General features: G+C 41.3%; 1 protein-coding gene across 5 annotated transcripts in view; it reads right to left on the bottom strand.

Annotated features, from left to right (window-relative positions):
* The window catches only part of gask1a (golgi associated kinase 1A), a 61,671-nt gene that overhangs the window by 22,419 nt on the left and 16,406 nt on the right, over nt 1–22,846 (bottom strand). For all 5 annotated transcript variants that reach the window (XM_051407010.1, XM_051407006.1, XM_051407008.1 and 2 more), the window contains exons 2-3: nt 11,652–12,788; nt 9,682–10,119 (exon numbers count right to left, since the gene is read on the bottom strand). In XM_051407010.1, coding sequence (XP_051262970.1) covers nt 9,682–10,119; nt 11,652–12,788 — 1,575 coding nt within the window. The remainder of the gene's footprint in view (nt 1–9,681; nt 10,120–11,651; nt 12,789–22,846) is intronic.

Here is a 22,846-nt window from a genome sequence, read left to right as displayed (position 1 = left end):
AGTCTGCATTCGTTCTCGGGTCAAATGACCCTGCAATAGTCACAGGCCGTGATGGATACATGACACACCAATATTCTGCCATTTTCCGGCACAATGCTTTGATGTGTGTTATTTATGTATTTTTAGGGTCTGTGGGATCTTGTTCTGTACATTACAAGATGCAACAATGGGAAGACGGCGAGGTGAGAGAGCTTTTGATTCGCTGGGGAAGAGGAAATGAGTTGATAGGTCACCAGCGAAACCTTCTGAGTGCATTTATACAGGGTCACCGTAGAAGAAAAGTGGAAGTGGAAAACGAAGGACATGGAGTACTTTAAATACCCCTCTACATCACTTGAATTTTTTTTTACAGAATTATTATTTAGGGCTTTTTCAAGGTCAAATAGATATTCAGTGAATCTTGCTTCTAAGTTTGAAAGTCTGTGCACATTTTAAAAGAATACTTAATACTAAAAGAAAAACTCTTGCTTTATTGCCGAGTGTCAGATGAGCAGATTGATAGCATTCTCATGTCTGTTTGACACTGTGACGCTGCAGCTAGCAACTATTTAGCTTAGCTTACAATAAAGAGTGGAACCAGGGGGGAACAGCTAAGTTGGCTCTCTCCAGACGTACAAAAAACACCTACATGCACCTCTAAGATTCACTAATTTAATGTATCTTGTTTATTTAATTTGTATAAAAACTGAAGTGTAAAGATGACAGTTTGTAGTTTTATGGTAGTTTGTGTGCCGGACTATTTCCTGGCTAGTCCTGGCTAGTTCTATAAAATCTACACCAGGCCTCTAATTGAGACCTACCTTTATTTGTCAAAACATATATTCACACCAGGCCAGTAAAAGAGACCTGCTTCTAATCAGGACCCTGCTTCTAATTAAAGTTTTATGGCATTTATTGTTGGTAAGTTGACCACAGAGCCCTGCCTTCCAGAAATGACGTAAGAGGGATACCTTCAGCATCATATTTTAGAACGTGTTGACCCAAGAGGAGAAACCCTTTAATTTAATGACCCCAAGCTATTACAGTCAAGTTTTCCATTCTGCTCCCGTCTGTGGCAGGCCCTCTGAAAAACAAAATGATCTTTATGTTGTTTGTTGATATGGTGTGTGGGCATCATCTAAAGGCCAGCAGGACTCCAGACTCTAAGTCGTGTTTGGCCATGATCACACTTTTTACTGATTTCAGACTATAATCTGAGTCTACCACAAACATGCTGAGCGTGCTGAGGTTTGGTCGATTTTTTTCCTCACAGCTGTAGCAGGAACAGCTAGGCAGCAGTCTGAAGCAGTGTACCTTTCATTCTGAAAACCTGCACTCAAATTGTCACCTTATCCTCAGCTTCCCTGTCCTCCCCAGGGTGTCCTCCACTGCCATTGTGTGTGTGTGTGTGTGTGTGTGTGTGTGTGTGTGTGTGTGTGTGTGTGTGTGTGTGTGTGTGTGTGTGTGAAAGAGTGAGGGTGCGTCCTTCACACTGCTCTTCCTGCGCCTTTGGTGTTTGGTTTCCTGCTATCAGAGCCCAGGGAGGTGTTAAGGGAGCAGGTAGGAACAAGTGTTCAGAGGCCCGCTCATCGGCTCTCAGCAGATCAATAGGAGGCTATTAGAGCTTGGCCCTGTTACAGGGATTGACTTCTGGCAGCGAGGGGGAGAGAGCCGCCTCATGGGTTATTCATATTCAACCCCACACACACACACACTCTGTAGATGGGTGTTAGATACACATTCCATCTCAGTGTGCGGACAGAACAAAGCAGGACACAATTACTACTGGAGGTTGTAAAATCAGTGACATGGTGCAGCCTCTGCAGTGTAAGTGGACTGAGTGAGCTCAACACCGAGGAGGTGAAATGTGAAAGTAACAGTGACATGCTCAACAATACTGTTTGAAGACTGACATTTATAAATACATTTACAGTGAGTGTGCGCTCAGGTATGACAGCAACACTAAATACATGGATGTTAGCATGCAACGCTGCGTGTGTGACGACCTGTGCTCGTTTGAAAACAACAATGGCGGCTTCTGAAGAGGTAAGCGTAGATGCTGCTAGCATGGAAAAGATGTTTTCACTCATCTCCCGGCTTTAGTATGAGTTGGACTACATTATAAGGTCCGTTGATCTGATTGGTTGATGTTTTCTCGTGATAGACAGTTGGTTCATCCAATCACCTGTGGAGTATTTGTTCAAAGGGCCTGCCCTTTTCCAAACATTTTCCAATTAACAACTTCCCAGATGGTTCTGTGTAGTCAGGTTCTGAAGTGACAAAAAAACATTTTTTTACTCTCTGGGAACACCACTGCCTGCTGAGCCATTTCCTCTGATTTTTTTCAAGCAAGATGTTATATTGCCTTATTTTTCCACTCCAGCAAGTGTGCACAAACACACACACATACACAGGTGAAAATACAGCACTCTAAGGCTTGGTATCTTTCTCACAGCAGTGTCTACTTATTACCAAAAACAAGGGTTGTTCCCATTTCACCTTTTAAAATAGCCTTAATAATTTCTTCAAGCAGGGTGGTTCTGGAAGTGTTTTTCCCTTTTCTGTATTGCCATTAAACTTTTTTTTTTAAGCAATAAGTGACTCTCCTGACTATGTAACAATCACATAGGTTTATGTTATAACCACCATTGTACAGACACCTCTAAACACTACAATACCCATGAGCCGTTGTTTCTATGGAGGAGAATCCAGCCAGAGAGAATTCTTGAATGTTGGAAGAAAACACAGCACCAGGGCTGCTGAATTCATTTAGAATTGACCCAGAATCCCAGAGTGAATTGATTTAAGCTGCAGATTGTACTGTCATTTTTCTCAATACTGTAATCTTTAGCTTTTACTCGCCATTTGGGTTGCAGTCACAGAATATTAAGCTCTGTGACTGGATGTTTTCATTGAAATGCACCTTAGAAGTTGCAATTAACTTCTCTCCCAAAGTTTTGATGTCCACAGGCTTGTACCTTGTTACCTTTTTTATCAAAGAAACCCATCTGATTTAATTATTTAATAACAGTCTATACTGTAGATTGGCAGATTAAAAGTGAAGAGTGTGAAACCTTTGAACAGAATAGTTATTTGTATACATTCTCTCGTTGGGCTAACTTCTAGTTAATAAAACAATAGCGAAATAAAAATATTATTCACTATCAAAAATGTGTCTATACTGTATAAATCATGTATTATTAAATCAAATATCTAGTCTCTTTGCCAATGTGTATCTTTCTCAATTACCATAAGATTGACAGTTCTATTTAAATTATGCTCAGGTTGAACCTGTACATATACAACCTCTATTATTTCCTGGGCCTAATCAAGAAACTCCTGCTCAGACAATCTCTTACTGCAAACCTAAGTGCAGAGCAATTTCCCTGATTTTAGTCCATGGAGGTGCACACATATATGTTCAGTTTTTAAATCAATTATATATACTAGTGCAGTGCTCGTAGGAAATATGTATTGCTATAGAAAAGTGGGAGGTGAAGTAGCTTTTTCATGGATGGCCAAATGAGGTTGTGTTTGAAGGTGTAGCAGCTAGCTACAGACGAACATTCACAGATTCCGATTCCAGTTTGTTGTCCTCGCGTATCCGGATCTCCTCAGACCGGAACAGACTCGGTCCAGACTTGTTCAGTGTCAGTAATCCACAACAGTCAGTTTAGATGCACAGAACGGGACCGAACAGCCGGCAAAATCTGCTGCAGGTATAAAGCTGCTCGCGCTGCTGCAGGTATAGATCAGCGTGTTTCTTAAGGTGTGTCGTGGGGGTGGGCTCTGCAGTGATTGGCTCTGGTGTGCACGTGGCTATGGTGGCTATGGTTGACAATGCTAGCGGAATTCGTAAATCATTTATGAAATAATTTATTAACGGTATCTTTGTAGTCCAAACACAGCGGACGTTGCACACCCTTAAACCACACAGCAGCCATGTTGAAACTCTCAGGTCAGTCTGATCCTGATCTGCAGAGATATTTAAGGCACACACACACACACACACACACACACACACACACACACACACACACACACACACACACACACACACACACACACACACACAGACAGACAGACAGACAGAGATTTCTTGCTGTATATTGATATATTATACACATATATATGTGTATAATATATATGTATAATATACAGTATGTGAATATATGTATCTGTAATGAGTACCATTATAATAATGTAATTCAAAGGCACTTATAAAAAATAAAATATTCTTCCCCTTGAGTTTATTTTAATTTTCCTCTCAGTTGACACAGCAGTAATAACGTGTATGTGTACATTTATTAATTCATCTCCAGACATGGTACTACTAGGGTCTAACAAACTACTGTAGGTATACAACCGTCTGTGCTTTCAAGCACATCAGAATGGTGAACATTTACACAGTGAAATCATTTGCATGCTGAGCTCTATCAAAGCTGCTGGAACTTTTATTTACTTTAAGCAGAACTCAAACACCATTTCCTCCGTATTATCACAACAGTATTTCCAGTGGTGTAAACAGGATTATTATGGGGAGCTTTGAGCGCTGATGTAAGCAGCCAGACTGTTACTTTTCTCACATGTATTTTTGGGTTTATATTGTGCATGTAAACACACCCATTTTAATCAGTAAACTGATATGTAAGTATAAGTATAAGCAACACATTATAACAATGGAACTGCATCCTCCAATTTTACCCATTTTTTCCAAGTTACCAGTTTACGATATTTGTAGCCACACGCTGTTGTTTTCTGAAGTACAGTGAGAATGCTACAGTGACAATTCTCCTTTGGTCTCTGAACAGAGCTGCCTCCCAACAATTTCTGTTCCTCAGCCATGATTGTGTCACGTGATGCAGGGAAGGGCACCATTTCTTGCAGTGTTGTCATGGCACTGGGCCTCTGTAGAGAGGTGCTAAATCATAGTGAAAAAATTGGGGATTGTGTCATGCTGTACAGTTGCAAAGTCAGCTGCTCAACCTCGCTGAAATCATTTGGAGAAAAGATCACCCGGTGGGATATTCCTCTCTCATGAAAAGTATAGTCCCAAAATTCTACAACACACCTATACGGCCTAATTTTGGTCCCAACAAGTATTCTGTTTGGATGGTTTGCCTTTTTGTTGGTTGACCCTCTACACATGTGCATTAGTGTTGGAACATTTTACAAATATTAAAGGACCAGTGTGTAGGATAGTGGCATCTAGCGGTGAAGTTGAATATAGCAACCATTTGAATACTACATCTTTCCAAGTGTGTAGGAGAAACTACGGTGGCCACGAAACTCGCAGCGCCAGCGTTCTGGGCTACTGTAGAAACATGTTGGTTCAACATGGCGGACTCCTTAGAACAGGGGCGAGATTCTAAGGTAACAAAACACAATGATTCTTATTTTCAGCACTTGCCACCTTTGTTGTAGAGACATAACAATTGCAACAACAACCCCCCAAAAGAGCATGAGCCTCCAAAGCTTTCCAAATAACATACATTATACATACATCCACCCTGGATTAGCTATTGCTAATAGCTACTGCAGCCAACTGTACACTTTCAGGACAAGTAGAATCTACGTCCAAAAATATCCTGAAAGGTTTTGATTGCTTTGGGAGAGTGAACGCTGCTACTTCTCCAGCTGTCCACATGCTAAACCCACAGTGTCATATAAAGGCCGTGTGAAGATGAATAGGCAGCTAGTATGGTTAGCTGGCATGGTTCCCAGAAAGTAGATCTGACTCTGTGCAGTCAGCTGTAATAGCTAATCTAAGGAGCTAATATGTGTTTACTTTTAGACTCAAGAGACAAGCATTTGACAGCTTAAGGAGGTTTGGCTGCTTAAGAATGTCTACAATGGAGGTGGTGAGTGCAATGTTAGCATGACCCACAGTCAGAATGGACACAGTCATGAGGAAACAGGATATAACATCATTCTCTATGTTACTGCTCTATATTGTAATGCCACCTATTGTGTTCAGAGCTGTAGGTTGACAAATGTTGACTTTGCTCTGGCTATGGAAGAGAAGAGATGGCATCATTTGCACCTCTCACTCTCACTCTGTCTCACCTTCTCCTTTTTAGAATGTCTGATTGTCTATACTTCCCTATCACCATGGCAACCACATCCATCCATCCATCTATCTATCTACATCTACAGTGGTAAGGCTTCTTCTTAATACATTTAGCACAGAAACAACAGCTCTGGCACAATCATTAGCAGCTGACACCTTATAAACGAGCTCCACTCAAAATGTAAATCCAAAGACGCACAAATACACACAAACACACACACACTCACACGCTCACTGACACAAAAGCACACACACCGGTATCCAGACCGAGAGCTGTATTGGATTTTTAATTGAACCGACAGCACCGCGTCCATATACCCACAGACACTGACACATCAATACCCCTGGACCCACACTCTTCTGCACACACAAAAACACACCTCTAGTCTGTGGGTATTGCTCATTATTAAGTTGGATCATTATGTAGAAATAAGCCCGGCAGTTTTGGCCTCCTGTAACCTCTGTGCCTTTTCATCAGTCAGAAATGAATTATCTGAGATCTAATTACACTCAGGAATTCTGACAAAAGACAGTCAGGCTCACTTCTCCACTACACTTTCAATCAAGAGTGGTACGGGTTAGCTCTTGTAGCCCCTTCAGAAATGTTTTGATATTTTATTTTAATAGTTGCACTGCTAGGGCAACCAATTTCCTCGCATGCAAGACACGCATGTTTAGTGGAACTATTAACAAGCCTTTTCAATTTTCAATAGAACCAGTATCCATTTTATATTCTTTAATTCTGTTTTGAGTTTTTTTATTATATAACCTCAAGATTAATTGGACAATCAACTTGTGCTAAACATGCACCATCAAGAAATTACAAGTAGTAGAGTATATTCAGAAACATGCAGAACAGAAATGACACTAATGGCACAATACATAGCAGTGTAAGGCTTCACAGACTGTGGCATTAAAGGATACATGTTTAAGATGTTCAAGTTACACCTTCACTCAATTGGTAAGGTTAACCTTAGCTATAAGACAGAGGGAGCTATACACCACTTCACAGTCTCTGTCACACTTCTCAGTGATTGGCAGGTCTGTCTTTTGAAATAGTCCTTTCTCACCTGTCTTGTGCACTTCACTTCCTGCCTTTGTCTTTTTCCCACCTCTTTTCAGTTTTGCCTAGTTATCCTACTCTCATTAGTGTTTGTGTTTCCTTGTTTCAATGCCAGTTCTTCTTTGTCAGTTTGTTGAGCGTTTCTTTGTGTTTTTTAGACTTTATATCTCGGTGTATGCACTTTCTGCTTTATTTACTGGATTTTTGCCTGCCCAATTTGATTTTGGTTTGCCTCAGGGTCTTGAAGGTTTATGTGCCACTGCCATTTTGTATATTGAATCATCTGAACTTGACCAGCCGTGCTTTCAAGAATGCTACTCCTTGAGTTTCTACCACCCTTTTGACACGTTTGTCTATGTTTATATTATATAAAACGATTTAACTGCATTTCGACAATATATATGGGGTATATTATACTCTATATTGTGGTACATTGCTGACAACAGTGATGTTACTCTCCAGATTCTCTCAAAACATCAAATAGAGAAAGTAGAGATTGTGTTTTCTCTGGAGAACTGGCTTCATTTAGTCATCCTTACTATTTCAAGTCCTGTTAAAAATACTGGACAAGACAGATAAAATGGAAAACAATTCCCTCCATGTGGAAGCAAATAAGGCCATTGTGCTTGAAGAGCATTTCACACAGGCATTTCAGATGCTGCACCTGGATTCTGTAAAGGCTCCCAATTGAGCTCTGTGGTATCATTTCATCACAAGAAGACATACTGACACACAACCCAATGTGATGATTGAGAGATAGCACAACGTTCAAGGGTGTACTCTCACCCACTGCATGCTGGGATACACTACACTATAGGAGCGGCGTTGCTGAATATGATGAGCAGGAATATGTAGACTTGGATGGATGCACTGCTGCTGCACAGTCAACAACGTGACATCTACTCTATTGGTTACCAGGGCAACTGTACAAAACCTTAGACATTAAAAACTGCCATCAGTGCCATCAATGCCATAACCACAGTCTCAATAGAATAGCATTCATATTGAGCTTGGAGTAATCAGGAATTAAGTAGGAAGGAGAATTCACATTCAGAAAACTTCAGTCCAATAGTTAATTTCTCCCGTTTTAAAATCAATATTAGTCTACACAGGGTATAATCTCCTGTCCAGTGGCAACCTCATTTCCAAAAGCAATAAGGCTTGTGTTCGCAGGTTTAAAGATTATCAGTGTTTTGTAAATAATACATATTTTACATTAGTAACACAACAAGCCTTTAGTTAATGGATTGTTTACTCAAAATGAACTAGATTCTTTTATCACTGTAGCATGTAATTATGTGTCAATAGGATAGTGTTTTATTGCTGCATATTACTATAACAGCCACATACCTTCTTGCTGAACTGTTGCTGCTCCCTTGTGTAATCCTCACAGGGAATAGGGAAACTTTTGAGTCGGAGGATTGCTACAAACAGCTTTATGCTTCTTATATGTGAGATCAGATGCCATCTTGTCTCAATTACACTTAAAGCTCTTTGATAACATCCTAAATTTAATGGCTCAGCCAACAAGGACATGTGGTGTGTGTGTGTGTGTGTGTGTGTGTGTGTGTGTGTGTGTGTGTGTGTGTGACAGACCAGACTTCAAGTCAGTCTGTGTGTGTCCTTATCTCTTTCCATTCACTGAAGCACAGGTTTATACAACTGTGTGCTCTGAGTGCCTTGATGGTCACTGTGAAACTAATATGCAAGTCTTTACAGCGGCGGGGTCCATTAAAGCAGAAATCGATGCCTGAGAAATGACTGGAGGAAGCTTTAGAAAGTAGAAGAAATGATGAAGAATGAGGAGCAAGGACCGATAACATTGACTTGAAAGGTCATGGCTCATAGACCAGCATTTAAAAAGGGACAAGGGCTAGCTAGCTTGGGACACTCTTGACGGATCACTACGACCCGCAAGGCGAGGGTCACGTGACCAATGGATGCCGGCGAAGGAATCAGTAGGCAAGGTTTTGGTAGGATCCCTACCCTGTCTACTTGTACTGGAAGGTAAGCAGTGAAAACAAACAAACTTTTTAAAACATCTAAGATGCATTTACTGTTAATTGTTGCAAGTTCTGTGATGAAAACAGCCTAACAGTGGCGTGCACGGGGGGGGCAGCCCAATTGTTGAAAAACGCATGCTAAAGTGCCCTCTTGGGAGCCGAAACGTGTGCTAAACTGCCCTCTTGGGAGCCAAAACGCGTGCTAAACTGCCCTCAAGTGCCCTCTTGGGAGCCAAAATGCGTGCTAAAGTGTCCTATTGGGAGGCGTGCTAAAGTGCCCTCTACAGTGGTGAGGACGCGCTATATGTGCCCTTTTTTCCCTTCCGCCCCTGCCCTTCAAAAGGTCTGTGCACGCCACTGCAGCCTGATGTCTTATACTCTTTCCTGGTTCATGTAGGAATCCTCCCTGTCACCAGTCCTGACTCCACTTACCCTATCCTTTTTAGGATGGAAAACATTTATTTCCCCCTCTATAATAATTAAAAGATTATGTTACCGGTTATTATGTTACTGGTTTGTGGTTCCTATGTGAGGAAGCCACCATGAGAAAATAGCACTTATCTTACCTGTAATAAGAAGTCAAAGAGAGCCAGTCTCCCCCACTCCGAGTGGTGAACTCCCACACAGGGCGCTGACCTCAGGTCTGTTTCTCTCCCACAGTGCACCTGCAGCAGCTTCTGGTACTGGACCCAGCTGAGCGGTACTGAGTTCTGGTCGTTGTCTCTATCAGCCAGGTGCTGAATGTCTGGATCCCACCACACTACAGGTCTGGGGGTGCCGCTGATGTATCGATACGGTAAAATCTCACTGTGGAAAGTCCTCAGCACCGCAGGGAGACTTCTGTTGAGTCCCAGCACCCTGTCCAGGTGGAAGGCAAACACTTCAAACCAGTCATCAGTGCGTTTGATCAGGGAGCAGTGCCCCTGCTGGCAGCGTTCACCGTGGGTTTCTGGGTGTCTGTGGCCAGGTCCATGCTGACCTGAATCCCTCTTTGGTGATTGCTCCTGTGATGTAGAAATACAGTTATATATTGCTTTGTCATTTAGTTTTTATTTCTAAAACACAATTTTGTATTAAACGCCACAGTCACTATCTAGTGCCTGAGGCTACAGCCATTCGTTTTGTTGAAACAGCTTCACTTGTGAAAATGTAAATGCATATAAAACAATTAAATAACTTTTGAGCCAGCTGGTTATTAATAGCACCAGGTCTGTCCTCAGCCTTCTACATAGAGAGGAGAGCTGTTTAGACTTTTGATATGAACCTGAAAAACTCAAGTGATCTACTATGGTGCCCACCTTTATAGGGCCATACCAGTGTATTTTAGAGTTTTAGCAAATCATGTATACTCAACAACTGCTCACCATTTTTAACCAGATTTATATTTTGATGTATTTTTCTTCTGTTTCCAACCTTTCCAATCTTCTGCATTCATTTCTATCAGTGTATACATACCATGGTAATGCAGTTTAAGAATTAAACAGAAGTTATTCAGTATTTTTCTTTTCTTTTTCTTGTCAACAAAGCCGTCAGAGCAAAACCAACAATGATGTGAAGGGAGGGGGAGGTGTGGCCGACAAGTCCATTTGTTTTGGTCTGAGATGCTGGTGCTCTGGTGTTACATTTAGTGTGTTTAGCACCTTTTTAAGGTCTGCCAAAAGAAACAGCATCATGTTATTTGTTTGGGTTGAGGGCCAGTACAAAACTAACATGTTCATTGCTATGCAGGCCTGGAATAACTGATATAAAATCAGTGCAATTTAAAGCACAACTACAATATTAGTCAATATGTACTTTATTCTCTTCATGTTGTTGATGTTGTCATTCCGTTTCTCCATATTGCAATTCAATTCATACCTAGTACATGTCTGTCCATCCTGGTGAAGAACCAAGCGTCTAAGAAAAGAGGGTGTCATATGCATAGACTGTATAAATTAAAATGGACATAGTCTCTGTTATTTCACCCATAGATTTCTGAAGAGAGTTGTGAAGCTCAGTGTGGTCGGCTTTGCCATCTTGGCAGTTCTGACTCTGCCCGTTTTTGGATTAGCCAGGAGGTGGTAAAGAGGTGGAGCGTGGGTGGAGCTGAGGCAGGTGAATGAAGCCTGGTTTCTGAAAACAGCTGCCTGTTGTCATGGGGAAATTGGGCTTTTAATATGGTGCCTTATGGAGATTGACTTGCTTTGGGAGCCAGCCTCAAGTGGCCATTTGAGGAACTGCAGTTTTTGGCATTTGCGCATTGGCTTCATTTTACAGCCAAGGAGCCTGCTGGGTCATATGTTGTCTCAAAGCTCTCTGAGACAAGCTTGTGATTTTGGGCTTTATAAATAAAATTGCTTTGACTAATTTGAGGACACCACCAGGTCATAAGTGGCTTGTTGACTCACTTGTGATTTGTAACAGCTGTTCCACACAGAGCTTATGGTCAAAGTATGTGGCTGGGAGATAAACAGTCTGAAAAGACAAATCCAGCCACACTATGTGACATTTCATATGATCTCTGAATCTTATCATTAAAAGCAATCAAACTGTGTACCTGCTGGTGTGCAGGAGGATCCAGCGCCACCTGGAGAACCTGTCCATGTGCGGGCACCCTGGCCTTATTGACCAGCTTGGCCCCAGAGAGGAGCACCATCTTCTGGATGTCATCCTCGCTGAGCCAAGGGAGAGAACGGAGATCTGGACTAATCCTGATCCTCCTGTGGTCACTGTCTGGGAAGTCCTGCTCTGTAAAGCTCCGACACCAGCCGCTGTCAACTTTCTTTATGGCTGCCTCAGCTTTGGACAAAGCCTTTCTACGGCCCAATGGCCCAGGATTCTTCTTCGCTTCAGAGGGATCGTCTGAGAGATTATGGTGTTTTTTGAGATCCTTGGAGGGCTTTTTCACAGCCTGTTGCTCCTTACCAACATTGTCAGATTTCCCAGAGTGCTGTCTGTGTTTTTCCAAAGCCTGGTGATGTTCAGCTAGCTTCACAGTTGTATGGCTGCCATGTATTTGTGTGTCTGCATTCCTGTTTGTATGTCTATCCTCCCATCTGCCTGCCTGTCTGTCTGCAGCTCGTCTGTCACTTATTAGGGTATCTGCTGGAGCGGGGATATGTGCTGCTGTGTATTTTCTTCTTTCAAGATGAATGTATGCCTGTGCAGTGTGCTCTACCACAGCACTGTGGTTGCCTGGCTTAATTCTATGCTTTGGCCCCTTGTTGTGGACTGTAAACTCTGGGAGATGGGGACGCTGATGACTGGTTGAGTGCTGGATGGTGCCTGCCATTTGTTTTCTTTTGGAAGCAATGCTTTTGGTTTTGCGTTTATTTCTGCGCAAGTCTGCATGACTTCTCTCTTTGATGCTGTTTTTGTCATCGCCAGCAGCATCCCCGAAAGGTTTAGGTGCCACTGAATGTTTAGAAGTCTCTTTATGAGTGCTGGATTTCCAGATGTGAGCGAGCAGCTGCTGCGAGGCAGCGACTGGAGGGAGCTCCATGACCCTGGGCCTGGAGCCGAACTCCCCCGCTGAGCTCAGGGCTCGAGACGACCGCCGGTCAATGTCGGCGGGCGGCATAGGAAGAGGGAGAGTCATCGTCATAACAGAGATCGTGAGGAAGAGGAGGAAGATGGGGGAGAGAAGGAGCAGCCATTTGTGACCACAGCAGAGTTTTGACCACGCTCGCCAGGCCTGGAAGAAAAAAATAGACAAAAAGAAAAAAGACAGAAACACTAGTTAAAGGGAGACCAACAGAACCATGATTACAATGGAGCAGTACCATAAATTGCACTGATAGCATTTGAACTAAACAGAACAGAGCGCTCGGATTCCTGTGGGGTTAACCAAAGGCTGCGCTGAGATCTCTTGGCTCCAGGCATGTGGAAAGTAAATGTGTTCATGATTCACACTCTGCAAGGGGACGGGAGTAGAAAAAACAAACTGTGCTTTGGCACGTTATTCTGTTGAGTTCTGTGATACCACAATAGTGATGTGTGACCTTTTGAGTGCTTATTGCCCAAAATGGAAATGAGAGAGAAAAGCAGGAATCTGGTGACAAAGAGGGAGCAGAACTAAAACATCCTGTTTATGCTGCACAAATCTGAATATGCAAGCAGTAGAATATAAAGCGTGTGTCAGCCGGGCTCTGTGTTTCCAGTAGCTTACAGCAGAATTGGACTTATCCAGCTGAGACAATACGATTGTGGTGCGCCCATAATTCAGTGCTGCCTTCTGCACGCAACGCACAGCGAAGGGGGAAAAGCCATATTTCACACAATATGCTGTCACAGCCCCAATATGGCTTACTGTATACTCAGTGAAGGCGCTATAAAAGTGATTTTGCTGAAGGAACTCAAAGTGCTGGCTCTTTATTTACTGTGCAGTACCTGACATATTATGCACTCCTTCCATGTGATGCCTTTAAACAGAGGCAGCAAACTGCGGCTCTATGAAACTGACATCCAAATAATAAAACCAAAATAAGGCCTTCAAAAGATTTATTGTCGACTATTTCAGGGTTTGTGTTGGAAGAAGCCTCTATAGCAACACTTATTCTATGTGACAACAAGCGTCTCAACAGAAACTACAAATAAGATTGTCTGAGGAAGGCTGGCGGCTCCCCTACAGACAGGGTGGCCTACACTTCATGTTCAGTGGAAAGATAAACAGCAGAGGAAGCATAGACCACTTATCCCAATAACGAAGCTTCCTTTCATTCCCAAAATTGGAATCGTGCCCAAACGACATAAGAAACCTGAACCCAATAGTGTGCGCTCTATTTGTATGCCCCACTTTTTACCCTCACCTATAAGTGAAGCCAGAGGTGAAAGGCTGCCGTTTTCATTTCCCAGCAGGATGACCCAGATAACTGCTGCCTCTCCTCTCTGCCCCTGACTGCTCTCTCCCTCTCTGTCCTCCTCTCCATTTGGGTGAATGCACAGTGAAGGAATGTTTCAAACCCTTGAGGCGTCCTCCTCATCTTAAGAGCCGTTAACAACATTCCCAGATCCCTCCACCTGTGAAAGGATCCCATTATTCTTCCGCTGGACTGGAATGCCCTGCACCAGGCTGAGAGAGCCTGACATATTATACACACTCATACATACACAGCAGAGGCTTGGACAGTGCATGTCTCAGACTCAAATGCATATCTAACCTCTCAGAAAAATCTTTTTAAATGCCAAAATGAATGGTACCACTGTACTGATACTATGGAATCTGAAGTGCTTTACAGAGGCAACACAATGAATACTAATCAGCTCAAAACTGCTCAAAGGAGGTACATAGAGCAATTTAATGTCATTGAATTATTGCAGCACTTAGTGTGAGACTTTGGTAAATCACACTAAATGAATGCAATCACTGCTGAGAGGATTGGCAGCCTCTACTGACCTCTAAATGCCTTTCTATATTTCACGCCACTGTGTCGGATTTCACAGCAAATATGCCTCTGCCTCACTCCAGTGGGATGAGCAACGAGGTAACAGCCACTTCACTTACATTTGTTTATTTTTTATTTTTTTATACGCCCGCAAATAGTTATTTGAAGGCCAACAATGTAAACATATTCTCCAGACATGTATTTAGACATATACAAATAGTCTGTTTGGAATAATAATGTGTGTCAGATTAAAATTAAAATTAAAATCTTAAAATAGTTAAAAAGGCATCTCTGTTCCTTCTGGCTCAGGGTAAACCTTTTGTCAAATATACTACATAGGCTACTTGCTGTGAATTTCCAGTAAATTTGTCAATACCACTGGACAAAAAGGACTTCTATCTGGAAAGATCTAATGGTATCCAAGTTTATGGAAATGTATCCAGACCTGTATATCATATATCACATTATATAAAAATAAATTCTGTTAAAGATCTTTTGGATATGGATATCTATCCATATCCAAACATATCACCACCTTGAATGCTATTGTATTTTTGTGCATTTATTCCACAGCAAGATCTTTCACATTACTCATGATGATCAGCTGTACATATTACATTTTTATAAGAATTATATCTTTACGGTTTTGTCTATCCTTCTCCTCAGTAATAATAACATTATACTCACTAGTGTTATAGCTGTGAAATGGTCTGATCTGGGAATGCACCATCTCTACAAGGAGTCAGAAAGGGCAAACACAGGACGAGCAGTAAGATAACCACTCAGGTTTTAAACAAACCTCCAGGTTATTTGGAACATAACACAAAGACTATAATTATTACCCAAACTGTCTGTTGTAAACATTAATCCTCAATTTCGATTTTTACTTCTGATCTGGCTAAATGTTGGCTGTCTGATGATGGGACATTGCTTGTTTGCTTTGCCCGTTGTAGCATCGCAGCTGTGCTCCCAGATCTCAGTAATCACTCTGTGGAGTATGTTTTTATGAATTATCCTTTAAGGCTGCTGCAACAACTCTGTGGATGTACATGAGAGTCCACACTGATTCACCGCTCACCAAGTTTCAACATGTGCTGATAAAAACTGGCATGTAAATGTGTCCGTGCTGATTCCTGACATGAGGACACCACTGCTATTATCACAAGCACAAATACATGAGTCACTGCATATTAATGTGGCAGCGCTTCACTCTTGTTTACCCAGTGGTGTACCATCTCTGCTCCTATCCTACATCTCCCTCTTTGCTAGCACTTGCTTTTGGCTGAGCATTGCTAATTAGCGTCCAAGCGTGTGCATCTTAGTGTGGCTTAGAGTGAAGGTGTTGACGCGAGAGTGTTGTTGTCTTGCTTTTTAACACCTCTCTCTGGCAAACACGCACGGCCGGGCCACGGCAAGGGTCAACAGAGGGTGGCGTGAATGCAGCTGGGAACTGGTGCAAGAAAAAACACACTGTTGTTTCATGTGATGTGGTTGGCTGTACTTTAGGTTTCTTGACAACGCCATGCACTCTGGCCTGCAGAATGAATACTTTAGGAGAAAACAGTGAAATGATGTAAACACCGGTTTCCCACAGTATGGGGAGAAATTATTTATGGGTACATGCTTAGACACACACACACACACACACACACACACACACACAAAGTGCTTGCTTTTGCGATAAGGATTACATTTTCTTTAAAGGCGGGAGGTTACAGAGTCTAAGTTATTGTAACAGTTTGTCTTTTCTTTCAAAAAGAAAAATGACACTGTTACTGGCAAGCTAAAGATATTTTCCACTTGTTATCTCTCTACGTTCTCGTTCTTTCTGACAGGTTATTTCTGTCTTTGTTCCTCCCTCTTTGTCTGGCTCCACTCTTCTCACTGTGCTGCTCTGACAACAGCCGAAGGCCAGCTCCCCCCTGCACACACACACACACACACACACACACACACACACACACACACACACACACACACACACACACACACACACACACACATAGTGTATTTATATATATATATATAATGCACATACACACGTCTTCCCCTAATAACCTCCTGCCCGCTCCGACAGGCCCGGTGTCTGACTATCTGACAGCTCCCTCTTTTTTCCTTCCCTTTCTCTTTTAATATTCCTCCTTTTCTTCTCTCCCAGCTGAGAGCTGCAGGGGAGGTATGCAGCATTAGGTCGAGACACGCAACAGGTGCTGCAGCCAGCCAGCTAGCCTTTAGGAGGAGGAGGAGGAGGAGGAGGAGGAGGAGGGGCGAGAAAGTCTGGTGACAGAAAACTGTCTCATTACACCATCTCAACTCTGAGACCTTTTATCAGTGGATGAAGTATTCAGATCCTTTTACTTAAAGATCCCCTCCAGACATGTATTAAGACATATATACAAATAGTCTGTACGGAACAATAATGTGTGTCTGATGTTTAAGTATAATTTCCTTCACACTTTCAAACTTGTACAAGTTGCATACTGGACCAGGACTGACTTCCAAACCATTTATGCTCATAAATCATGCTCATATTAAAATCAGATGTTCAATAAGCACAGAGAAACTTTCCACTTTCAGCAGATGAATGTGAAAATATCCTTCTAGTGTCAAACTCTGCATAGACAGCATTCAAACAGCACACTGTAGGGACAATAGAGAAACACTGAAAAATGATTTGACTAGAGGGGGGACTAGAGTAAAAGTATCACAATGTAACAATTCTCTATTACAAATACAAGTCTTGTATTGAACATTCTAAGTATAATCAGGGAAATTTACTGCCACAGTAAAGGTACTCAATGCACAAATGTCCCCTGTGAATGTCATTAGAGTATTATACTCTTGTAGTTGGGGTGAATGGGTGGTTTTATACAAGACTCCAGCTAATTATTTTCCTTTTGATTGACTGATTTGTATTTCAGAAAATATTGACTATAATAGTGAATATTTGTTAGTAGTAGTTCAAACATCAAAATAAATTAAGATGATCAAAATAATTTCAAGCTAAAGCAGTGAATCCTCACATTTAAGGAACCCTATTTTCTGATGTTTGTGTCTAATAACTAATGGGGACAACAACTTTTGCAGTTACTCCAGTGTTGAGCCGGAGCGCTGCAGCTGACTCTATTATGGAAAGGAAGAGAGTTAGATGTGAAAGTATTCTGGCTCTACAGGCTGTTTCTCTTCACTGCTGCTCTGATTTATTTCGACCAAACCAGGGTTGGTGATTGTTGGAACAGGGGGAAGACTAACCAAGGTTTTGGTCAGTTATATTTTCTTTCTGCTGAGTTCGAATGAAGAGTCACGTTCCACCACTGCCTTTTATTCGCCCTGTTTAAACAACTGTAGGAGAAATAGCATAACAGAGAAGCATGTTGACAAAAGTGAATGAGCCCTGTTCAGAACTGTATTTAACTCTGGAACACTGGAACAATCCTGCAAGAGGGAACTTAACTAAGGTGCTCAAACGCACCAGATGGAGGTCTTCACTTCAACACCTGGAAACTGGTCATCAGGTTGAGAGTGCATTAGCCAACCATCTGTGCTGTAGCTGGCACTACAAAGCTCCAACAAAGATATTTAATGCTTTACTAACAAGACAGGAGACTCAATGCGGCCTTCCAAAGCCCAGAAATGGTGAAGTGGGGCAGCTTTTTAATCAGTGTTGCTGTGAGTAGACACAAAGAAAAGGAAGGCAGGTCCATGGATGATAATTAACACACACATACACTGTATCATTTATACTCGGCAGGATATGGTTAGACTAATAAATACTTTTAATAGGACACAAAGTACACATCATTTGCAGTCAGACTGCCATAGCATGGATGTGCATGTTTTTTAAAGCTTTATAAAAATAACAAAAACTAAATCCTATTGTTAAGTGAGTCAGAGGAACACCAAAGTCATACCATGACTCAATGTCTGTACCAAATGTCATGTCTGTCTGTCCAGTCTGAACCAAAGTGATGGACCGACCAACCATCTGTTCAGGCCATCGACATAATAAAAATGGACGACATGACAGCTCTTCAAAAATAAGGCTAAAACATCTAAATCGCCCCCTGGTGGCTGACTGCAATATAGGTCAGACAACCCGTTGCCTCCATGTTAGCAACATGGGAAATAGGGCAATCAAAACAAAAATATCAGAAAGTACATGCCAAATCCATTTTTCCCAAAGGTTTCTGTCACTTTAGGTAGTTCTTATAACGCTGACGTGAGTCAACTGTAAATAATGGAATAGAAATCTCAAATTTTAAGTGAATCTATTGTGTAACTCTAAACCGCTGGCAGAGAAATCTGGGGGCAAAAAAACAAAGCTGTTACCTTGTTTGAGGTTTAACACCATATGAATGATAAGAAGTTGTGAGGAGGACATCAGGGAGCGGTGAGCTGTCGTTACACACTGTAGTTAGAATGTGCCGGTAGTCAAGATTGGTTTAATAGAGCCATCAAAGCAGGAATTATGTTTGAAATTTATGAGGTCAAAAGGTATCTGTCTGTGCTAGCTTCAATTATTAGCTAGCAAACACACACACGCAGCAAAAATATCTCTCCAACTGGATCAAAGAGGATTCACAGGCTCACAGAGTAATCAGTTAACACAGTTTGGCTTAATTCAATCTGAGAGACACTCCATCCCCTGAGAGAGAGACATCATGCGTGTGTTAATGGGTATCATCCATTCACTAATGGGAATGCTCCAGTATGGAAGACACAGTTTCTGTGTGTGTGTGTGTGTGTGTGTGTGTGTGTGTGTGTGTGTGTGTGTGTGTGTGTGTGTGTGTGTGTGTGTATGCATGCATGTGCGGGAGCTTATCCGTGTGTGTAACAGAGACAAACATGAGAGACAGTGTCACAGAGAAAGAGACAGACATGTCCACAGTTAAAGCCCAGCCACACCAGCATTTATATTCAGCCCTATTGTAGACTAAAATTAGTCAGTTTCAGTGGAATTGTCAGATTTAGTGGATTTGTTCGCGGAGATGAAGTAAATTTACACAGTGCTTTTGCATAGTTCAACTTTGGTGAACTCTGACACTCAAATTCATGTCGTTGACCAACTGTAACAGTACTTTACATAACCCTGCTTTGCTCTTTGTATCAATTTTGACTTGAATGAAACAAGTCACAAACACCGGGGTCACTGCACAACCTGCAAGTAGTCACCAAGCTGAAGTCATTAGGATTCATCGTATGGAGACCTTGAATGCCTGTGCAAAACTTGATGGCATTCGCGTAAGACTTTTGTTATTTGAGATATTTCTGGATAGAAGTGGTGGGCTGACTGACAAACCAATATTGCAGTTCCTAGAACCTCGACACCGCAGTTGCATGACTAAAAAGTACACATTCCTCTCAGTTATGGCTTACCCAAAAATAGGAATGGGAATTGATTTTTTTGATACCAATACCATTATTAATGCTGATTATCGGTCTTTGTTGATTTTCTTATTGATTCATGAGCAACTTTTCATGTATAAGCCTACACACGTTTTCAGCTTCAGCACAACAGTATTTCCTTTTGAGTCTGAACACAGTGTAGAAAAAGAGTTACAATAGTTTGAGTTTCTTTGTGAAATGAGGCCACGTTTTGGAACATTTCCTCCTCTCGGCCGACTCCTGGTCGCAAGTTCCAGCAGTATAGGTGCACGAGTTTAACGTCACTGCTGGCATCGATTAAATGGATCGCACAATTTGGATCAAAATAGAGTAAAACGTTCTCCACAGTGGATAAATCAGGAAATACTAGAGTTGGTGGGGAAATGCAGCTTTCCAAAAGCAATGAAGTTCGTCTGCTCAGGGTGGGCACAAGCAGTAATGTTAAGATTTCAACTTTTTATAAACTTCTTAATATACATATATTATATATACTCACAAGTCCCAAACAAAAAATCATATGCACATACCTGGGTTTTCTATCTATTTATATTTGAATTTCCTTTTCAAAGCTATACCACAAAATGAACTCCTTTAACTATTATACATCTGGTTGGTGTTTGTTCCAATCTTTGTTAGATGACTACAGCATAAAATGATTTGGTTGTGCCAGCGCAGCAGTGCAGGAACTACTTCTTCTCTGGTAGCAGTGATTAAATCCATTTTAAACTTATTCAGTTGTCTGACAAAAGAAAACAATATGTCACTGGGAACAACTAAATTGTTTGTTTGGCTGTATTAAGCAATGATGGAGGGCAACAGAATAGTGTTTTAGCATTGCAGCTAAACACTGTAGAGTAACCTGAGAATCAATTTTGTTAGCAAGAGGGGGAAGAAGAAGAGATTTAGTTGTTTTCTAAATGTGTCATTTCAGTGTGGATGGAACCTTTCAAACACTACCTAACTAAACGTGTTCATGTGATTCAATAAAAGAGAATAATGTGGAAAAATAGAAAAAGAAAATAGGATAAACTGACTGAAAGGAAGAAGAAAATACAAAAAAAAATACACTGTTCGTTTTACAGTATGCATGTGTGTTGTTTTTCAATTACTTTGTGCCAATCAACAACAAAAGTATATTTATTTTTTCAGAAAACAAATATGAAAATGGGGTAAAAGAGTGAAGAGATGAGAGGAAAAAAGGGCAAAAGCTGTGTGTGCGTGTGTGTGTGCGTCCCTCAGCTGTCAACACAAGCCTGTCAGCTGAGAGCGGACCTTAATGAAACCAGTCAGATCACACACGCACACACACACACACACACACACACACACACACACACACACACACACACTTATGGAGAGGAGCACAAGAGAAAGGATGTAGGAAAGATAAAAGAAAAGCAAAAGCAACTCAACAAAAGCAAATTGATGTACAAAGACACAGAATGCATTCAGCAACTGCTCAATTCCTCTCCTGCTCCAGACTGAGGATGATGACAACACATGAAAGATGAAAAATAAATGAGTTTATCTATCCAGAGAGATCAGCACCTGATACCATTCAATGTTCCTACAAGAGCACTGCTGCAAGAGGAAGAGGAGACGCAGATTAAAGAGCTTGCCATACTTTATTTTAAAATGTATTTTCAATTAAGGTTTTGCAATTTAGAAGTAAAAGGCCTTATTTGTGCTGTGTCTGGGTTTAAATCAACTGAAGAGGATGTCTTATAAGGAGAAAAAAGGAAAGAAAAAGGGGTAGGAGATACAGCTGAAAAACATATTAGGATAAAATGTTTTATTTCAGTTGACATTTCTAATTATTAACAATTTACCAATTACCAATTTTTAATAAAGACCAGGTGGAAAAAAGGTATAATTTAACCACTATTTTTAATTTTATCACCTTACTTTTAATTCAACCACTTTATTTCTCATGGCACACAGGTACTCATTTTAATACAGCCCAAAAAATTCTGAAAGGACTGATTAGCCAATTGGAGGCAAATAAAATGAAGCATTATGCCGGGGTATAGTGATGACCAAGGAGTGAGGGTAATCCAAAACTCTAAAGCGCAGACACTCAGTACCACTGTTTTGTCATATGGTATTATTGCTGATTATCCCTCTCTATGCTGGACTGCCTGTGGATGTTTTTTTGAGATACAAATATATGGAGATTGTGACTGACAACATGTTGCGTACTCCAGAGGGTAGTCAACAATCCCCCATCAACAACCCCCATCTCAACATCAGCAAAACAAAGCTTTACCACTGAGAGCATCCTGACTGGCTGCATCACCACCTGGTATGACAGCTAAACCGCCCTCAACCATAAGGCTCTACAGAGGGTGGTGAACCCAACCACCCCACCCACAAACTGTTCTTGCTGCCGTGTGTCCGATGGTACTGCAGCACCCGGTCTCGCACCACCAGGCTCAGGGACAGCTTCATCCCACAGGCCATAAGGCTGTTGAACTCTTGAGTTCTCCTTACTGACACTTTACTTGCACAGCATTAGTACTACCTAATAAGTGTGTGGGTGTATCATTTTTTTTATATAATATTCTATTTTATACACATATATTCTATTTTGCTTCTACATTTTAACTTCTGCACTATTTATGTCTTTGACTTTCTCATCTCTCATTTTACTTGAGTCATTACTTGAGTTTATTTTATTTATGAGCATTGTTGGAGGGAGCCCGAGAACAGGAATTTTATTGCCAGCGACTGCTTCACTGTAACTGCTGTGCATATGACAAATAAAGTACTTTAAACTTGAATGTATAAAACTGACTATGCGGCTGTAATCGCATTAAGTTTGTATTTTTAATGCAAAGCTAAGTGGATTTACTGCTTTTGAAGCATTAGATTAAGTAATTATTTTTTCATTATCATTCTACAGTTGCTGTGCATTTCCATAAAGCTTTTAGTTTCAAATGCAAACAGTGACTCTGCATCTAAAAACATCTAATGGACTACTGGA

This window comes from Dicentrarchus labrax, unplaced genomic scaffold (genome assembly GCF_905237075.1).
Source record: "Dicentrarchus labrax unplaced genomic scaffold, dlabrax2021, whole genome shotgun sequence".
Taxonomy (NCBI): Eukaryota; Metazoa; Chordata; class Actinopteri; family Moronidae; genus Dicentrarchus; species Dicentrarchus labrax.
The sequence above is the reverse complement of the archived record's forward strand: the minus strand, read 5'-3'. Positions and strand labels throughout refer to the sequence as shown.